Source organism: Leuciscus leuciscus (genome assembly GCF_965113295.1).
Source record: "Leuciscus leuciscus genome assembly, chromosome: 19".
NCBI lineage: Eukaryota > Metazoa > Chordata > Actinopteri > Cypriniformes > Leuciscidae > Leuciscus > Leuciscus leuciscus.
In genome coordinates, this window is record NC_138743.1 from 2,201,232 (window position 1) to 2,208,731 (window position 7,500).

The following is a 7,500-nucleotide window of genomic DNA, read 5'->3' on the forward strand; positions in this document are numbered from 1 at the left end:
CGATACTTGCTCTTCAGATCGTTAAAATAGGGCCCTCAGTCTCTCTAAACTCCACCTCTCTGAAAGCTTCTCTGCCCTGATTGGTCAGAAACCATATGCTCATTATCATATCTGAATCTCAGCTCTTGATCACAGTGATATGAACAGTAACGAATGCGTGGGTTTCACCGTATCAATCTCAGAAAACAGCGTCTTCTCCACACGAACACGAACCAAACTCTTCCAGTCTCAGATACACAACAGTGTTTGAGGGCGGAGCTAAGAGACACTGCTCAGCCAATCAAGACCAGAGGCAGGCATTATGCTAATTAGTTACAAACCTACACAGGTTCAGCAGGAAGAGCGACTGAATTACTGACGACTCTTTTCAGTTCAGAATCAACTCTTTCTTCTAGGAGACAAAAACTTAATTTATCTGCACTTTGATCTTTGCAGCCTTTTACATTCACAAACATCTCTATTACACACACACGAAAGGGAATATTAGAAAAGGCATAATATGGGCACTTATATCTATATATAGCTCGTATATTTTTCACTTTTCCACGTCTCGCTTCATTATTGTCCTGCGACTAATGGAGCTTTAATATGGCCTGTAATAATCAGCAGCACTTAAAGGGATAGTTCACTTTGAAATTAATTTTTGGTATGTTTTAGCTTACCTCAAGGACATCCAAGATGTAGGTGTCTTTTTTTCCACAGTAGTTTCAATTTTGATATTTTTAGGTCAAACCGTTCTTGTCTGTCAGTCATATAATGCAGGTCGATGGTCACCACCTCAAAGAGCATGCACAGAGTCCAAATTAAAACAATTCCTCGTCGTCCAAATTAAACAATTCCCCATCGTATGTACACATTGATGGCCTAAGACACGAAACGAGCGGTTTGTGTGAGAAAACTAACAGTATTTACAGGGGTGCACATAACATTTTTGGTCTTGTTCTCAGGGGAGAACCTGGGGTTGTTGCTTGGTCCTCACATTTTCAAATGCATTTTTTCCTTAACCCACCTCACAGGAGGAACAAATTAGAGGGATGCATGGATAATGTCATGTGACATGATTCACATGAACTTTAATTTCAACTGAAAATTAAGAGAAGTGCAACAGAATGTCTGATCTTTAAAACCTTGTAACTTTCAAAATAACATAACTGTTTCAAGCTCTGGAAATTAAATGTGCAAATATCTGCTTTTCTAACTCTGAAAACCAAAAGAAATGACAACTTTAAAGCGCTTACTAGAGTTACTATTTTAAAGCAAGCCTATCCAACACCACAGATTGCGCACCTATCCAGGGCCGTGGGAAGTGGGGGTGCTGCAGCACCCCCTGTTTTCACAGAATTGTAAATGCAACGCATATGTTTGTTCATTAAAATGTATTCATTTTTAGCATTTAGTAATTTATTTGTAATAAACACTTTAAGTGGGCTATTTAAAAATAGTTATTTATATGTTAAATTATCTTTTTAAAACATAAGCGCAGAGTGTTATGTAATATTGTGTGTGTGTGTCGAAAAGATTTGTCCGCAGCTGCTAAAAAACAAACAAAAACAAAAAAAACAGGCAAATACCCCACTGTCAGTGTTTTGTACGGAACAGGCAAATATGTTACATATAGCAGGAGACATTTTAATTGTTTACTAATAAAACAGTTATTTTTTATGTCAGTGTCGGCTAGACAGATGAAGTTGACGACTCGCGATCTTCGCAGCGCCAGAGAGAAATGCACATTTCATACGAATTACATAAGCAGCGCAGTCTGTTTTCTTTCGTTTTGAATTGTTCTGCTTAAAAGCTACCTTGTAGGCCCACGCTGAGTTTCGGTTCATTTATGAGACGAGCTCCAGGTTCGCCAGCGCCTCCGTGTCCTAATTATCTATTTTCTAATAGCCTATATAGCTACTTCTTATTAAATCCAGACAAATGGTTGATGAAACATCGATTAAAATTAAGATACAATTAATACAAAACGAAATTACATTTAAAGACAGGCTTTGTGCTTTCAGTTTGAGATCTCTGTGAAAGTTTTAAAACATTATTTTATTGCCGCTTTAGAGCGCTCACGTCCGTAACGGAGAACTGTCTGTAACTTTTTTGGGGGTTTTTTTTTGTGAAATAAATTGTTAAAAAAATGCAACTTAGTCCAGTGCGACTTAGGCTATATGTTTTTTTTTCCTCGTGGCGCATTTTTTGACTGATATGCGTCTCCGGAGCGACTTATAAAATAGGCTACGGTAAGTTATTTATTCTTTTTGTGCAAATGTCTATCCCCAAATCTTAGGTACGCAAATGAGGGTTGCGGCAATTCATCTGGTACGCATTGTTTAATTGGGTAGCGCATGCGCACCTGCGCACCACTTATGTGCACCCCTGATATTTATATCGTTTTTACCTCTTATACACAGCCATGTCGAAGTGATCTGATCTGACGTGTACGCAGACTGGTGCATAGATATATACACTAGATGTCACCTTAAAGACATTCGTTCCAATGAACTGCCGTAGACAAGGCGACATCTAGTGTATATATCTATGCACCAGTCTGCGTACACGTCAGATCAGATCACTCGGACATGGCTGTGTATAAGAGGTAAAAACGATATAAATACTGTTCGTTTTCTCACACAAACCGCTCGTTTCGTGTCTTAGGCCATCAATGTGTACTTACGATGGGGAATTGTTTAATTTGGACGACGGGGAATTGTTTTAATTTGGACTCTGTGCTTGTGTTTTGAGACAGTGACCATAGACCTGCATTATATGACTGACAGACAAGAACGGTTTGACCTAAAAATATCAAAATTGAAACTACTGCGAAAAAAAAGACACCTACATCTTGGATGCCCTTGAGGTAAGCTAAAACATACCAAAAATTTATTTCAAAGTGAACTATCCCTTTAACTAAGGGACCGAGTGAGTGTGTGTGTGTGTGTGTGTGTGTGTGTGTGTGTGTGTGTGTGTGTGTGTGTGTGTGTGAGAGTGTGTGTGTGTGTGTGTGTGTGTGTGTGTGTGTGAGAGTGTGTGTGTGTGTGTGTGTGTGTGTGTGTGTGTGTGTGTGTGTGTGTGTGTGTGTGTGTGTGTGTGTGTGTGTGTGTGTGTTCATAAGTTCCCACCTGCTGCCATGTGACTGATTTCTGCAGACGCTTGTGCTCTCGATTCAGATTCACGAGGCACATGGACGAAGGAGAGAGAGAGAGAGAGAGAGACAGAGAAAAAGAGAGGAGAGAGAGAGAGAGAGAGACAGAGAAAAAGAGAGGAGAGAGAGAGAGAGAGAGACAGAGAAAAGAGAGAGAGAGACACAGACAGAGAAAAAGAGAGAGAGAGAGAGAGAGAGACACAGACAGAGAAAAAGAGAGAGAGAGAGAGAGAGAGAAATGGGAAACAAAACAGATCCTAATAACTACATAACTACAGAGGAATCTGTGTAACTGGTAATTTGGGAAAAGTATTTGTTCTATAATCAAGTCTGGGACTTCATCTTTCTTCAGCTCAGTGTCATCATCACACCTCAAACTGGCGTCGAACCGCTGATCACACACACTTACACACATTAATAAACAAGCATGTGCACCGAATGAAAGACGGAAGAACGTGAAGCGGAGCTGAACCATCGAAGCGTTAAAACACACATTACTACCAAAACACATTCGACATGGATTACCATAGTAACACATTGCTTCCACGTACTGATGACATCATACCCTCAGGTACAGCAGATTCCGCCATAGCCGTTGCCTGGGTTACGCTCACATACGTAAGTGTGGGCGGAGCTATCTCATTAGGGGCGTGGTTCTTTTGAGGAGGTGGCGTGTTTGTTTTGGTGATTTCAAATATCAACATTGGCCAAAAGTGTTTTCCAAAAACTACTGAGTCTGATCACATGATCTGAAGAACCAATCACGCTTGCAGAGCGAAATCCTGAAGCGCCATCATGAACATGAACACACTCAACTGAACCTGATTCCCAGTGATCTTTTATTATATTATTATGTACATATGCAAAAGTTATTATGATCATTAGAGCTTTCACAGCGATGCTTGTTCTTCATGATCCACAGGTTCACGTCTGTATAAACATCATAGTTTTAGAATGATAAACTCTTCTCATAGAGGAAGGAATGTCAGACTCATTAAACGGAGAATGTAATAAGACCAGATGCATTTCTCTGTCGTCTTCCTGATGTGAACCTGAAGATGGTTTACATGAACCTGTTTATTTTGAATGTGTGTGTGTGTGTGTGTGTGTGTGTGTGTGAAAGTGAGAGAGTGAGTGTGAGTGTGTGTGTGAGAGTGAGTGTGTGTATGTGTGTGTGTGTGTGTGTGTGTGTGTGTTTGAGTGTGTTTCACATGTATCTGTTCCTGATGTACTCTCGGTACATGAGCAGGTCCTCGTGACCCAGAGTCCTGACCCATCCTCGCCCCGTCTGAACGTGTGTGTGTGTGTGTGTGTGTGTGTGTGTGTGAGAGAGAGAGAGAGTGAGAGAGTGAGTGTGTGTGTGTGTGTGAGTGTGTTTCACATGTATCTGTTCCTGATGTACTCTCGGTACATGAGCAGGTCCTCGTGACCCAGAGTCCTGACCCATCCTCGCCCCGTCTGAACGTGTGTGTGTGTGTGTGTGTGTGTGTGTGTGTGTGTGAGAGAGAGAGAGAGTGAGAGAGTGAGTGTGTGTGTGTGTGTGAGTGTGTTTCACATGTATCTGTTCCTGATGTACTCTCGGTACATGAGCAGGTCCTCGTGACCCAGAGTCCTGACCCATCCTCGCCCCGTCTGAACGTGTGTGTGTGTGTGTGTGTGTGTGTGTGTGTGAGAGAGAGAGAGAGTGAGAGAGTGAGTGTGTGTGTGTGTGTGAGTGTGTTTCACATGTATCTGTTCCTGATGTACTCTCGGTACATGAGCAGGTCCTCGTGACCCAGAGTCCTGACCCATCCTCGCCCCGTCTGAACGTGTGTGTGTGTGTGTGTGTGTGTGTGTGTGTGTGTGAGAGAGAGAGAGAGTGAGAGAGTGAGTGTGTGTGTGTGTGTGAGTGTGTTTCACATGTATCTGTTCCTGATGTACTCTCGGTACATGAGCAGGTCCTCGTGACCCAGAGTCCTGACCCATCCTCGCCCCGTCTGAACGTGACTCTCGAACATGGAGCGACTCTGGACGTCCACCTCCGGAACCGACACCTCATACACACTGTCCACCAAGAACACCGACACCGGGACACTGACAGGGACACACACACACAACACCTTTAAAAATACTATCATGTAACATCACCTATTTCTAATATCTGAATATTAAAAGAAAAAGCATTTTTCATTTTGTAAAGAGAAATTAATTATAATTTAATTAAAGGGCACCTATTATGCAAAATTCACTTTTACATGGTGTTTGAACATAAATGTGTGTTGACAGTGTGTGAGCAAAACCACCCTAGAATGATAAAAATCCAACCAGTGTTTTTTTTACAATCTCAATAAATCATAAGCACTGTCTCAGAATGAGCTGTTCTAAGATTGCTCTCACTGTGACGTAGAATTGCGCAGACCCCTCCCACAACTGTTGAGTGACACTTCAGTTTGAGCATAGCCCCGCCCTGAGTGAGCTGGACACAGGCCCCTCCCACGACTGTTGAGTGACACTTCAGTTTGAGCATAGCCCCGCCCTGAGTGAGCTGGACACAGGCCCCTCCCACGACTGTTGAGTGACACTTCAGTTTGAGCATAGCCCCGCCCTGAGTGAGCTGGACACAGGCCCCTCCCACGACTGTTGAGTGACACTTCAGTTTGAGCATAGCCCCGCCCTGAGTGAGCTGGACACAGTCCGCCATTGTTCGACACTTGAGCAGCTGTAGACAAGAATGTCTCCTAAGCGATTGAGGTGTTTCGTTGTTGGATGTCAGAATGAACATATCAGTCTTCATTTACTCTCGTTCTTACTCGAGGATGGATCTGTACTGTTCGTGATCCAGATTACAGTCTCCGGAGCGACAGAACGTTACTGACCACGGCAGAAATGAAAGTGAGAGCGCGCACTTTATGACAGCTCATCGAATAGTTTTACGGATTTACAGTGTACCAGTTTATTAAGCACAGACTGAAAAGGTGTGTATATATTTGTCTGCTGTTAGTTGTAACGAGTGTTTTGTGTACTTCGCTGTGTATGTTCCATCATAATGAAAGGGAGAGAGAGAGAGTTTATGGATAAGACTTTAATGCTCACATCTTATACTGTGTTTATTTAGCTGTTCCTACAGTGATTCTCTGGAGTAAAACTAACGCTTCATCTTTTGTGTGATGTACAGTAAACTTCATTGAACTCATCAGTATATTTTGGTCATCATTAGGACGAGGTCTGCTACAGCAGTGGATAAAAGCAGATGACAAATAAGTTATAACCATAATTAAGCTAAACTATGCCTGTTTAATCTCCATACAGTATATATTCTCTGGCGCTGTGGGCATTATTGTCCGAGTCACGCTACTGAGAGTTTCTGTTCTGATATTATCAGATGAGATTGTCCTGACTGAAGCTCGAGCTCGTGAGGCTCCGCCCCCTGGGCCGGCAGCAGCAGTTAATTAGCATTTAAAGGGATACACACTAAAACAGCGCGTTTTTCTGAGCCCCCAAAAATGACAATTTAAACATGCTGTAAAAAAATATCTGTTGGGTAATATCTATGGGTATTTTTAGCTAAAACTTCACATACATACTCTGGGGACATCAGAGACTTATTTTACATCTTGTGAAAAGGGTCATAATAGGTGCCCTTTAAAACATTTTATTTTATTTTTAAAAAGAGAATTTGTATGGAATTAGACAAAAAATATTTTTTAAATACATTCGTATAAAATCTTTTTAGTCCAATTATTGAAAATACTACCATATAACCAATTATTCCTAATAACTGAATATTCAACAAAACATTTTATTTTATTTTGAAATAGAATATGTATGAAATTAGATTAAAAATTGTTATAAAAAACAATAATATAAAATTATTTAATTATAATAATTGAACATTAAATGAAACATTTAATTTTATTTAAAACTAAATTGTATGAAATTAGAGTAAAAATATTTTTAAAATACTGTAATAAAATCTTTTTATTCCAATTATTGAATATTAAAAAGTAGTATATATATATATATATATATATATATATTGAAAGAAAACATCAAATTAGATTAAAAATATTTTATAAAACACTACAATATAATATTATTAAATTACAATAATTGAATATTAAATAAAACATTATTTTATTTTTAAAAAGAATTATGAAATTAGATTCAAAATATATTTTTTAAAAACTACAATATAAAATCTTTTAATTCTTATTATTGAATATTATAACATTTTTATTTTAAAGAGAATATGTCCGAAACTAGATTACGTTTTTTTAAATACTATAATATAAAATTATTTCATTCTAATAATTTTAAAGAAAATATGTATGTTATTGGATTAAAAATATGAAAAAGTATAATATAAAATCTTTTCACTGTAATCA

At 39.3% G+C, this 7,500-nt stretch overlaps 2 protein-coding genes across 2 annotated transcripts in view; both read right to left on the reverse strand.

Annotated features, from left to right (window-relative positions):
* Positions 1-4,687, reverse strand: part of gpr6 (G protein-coupled receptor 6) — a 9,379-nt gene extending 4,692 nt beyond the window's left edge. The window contains exon 1 of the mRNA XM_082147294.1: positions 3,114-4,687. The gene's annotated coding sequence lies outside the window, so the exon portion shown is untranslated. The remainder of the gene's footprint in view (positions 1-3,113) is intronic.
* A 112-nt stretch (positions 4,688-4,799) lies between these two features.
* fig4a (FIG4 phosphoinositide 5-phosphatase a) overlaps positions 4,800-7,500 on the reverse strand; it is a 95,892-nt gene continuing 93,191 nt past the window's right edge. The window contains exon 24 of the mRNA XM_082147160.1: positions 4,800-5,209. Within this exon, the coding sequence (XP_082003286.1) occupies positions 5,032-5,209 (178 nt within the window). The 3' untranslated portion in view covers positions 4,800-5,031. The remainder of the gene's footprint in view (positions 5,210-7,500) is intronic.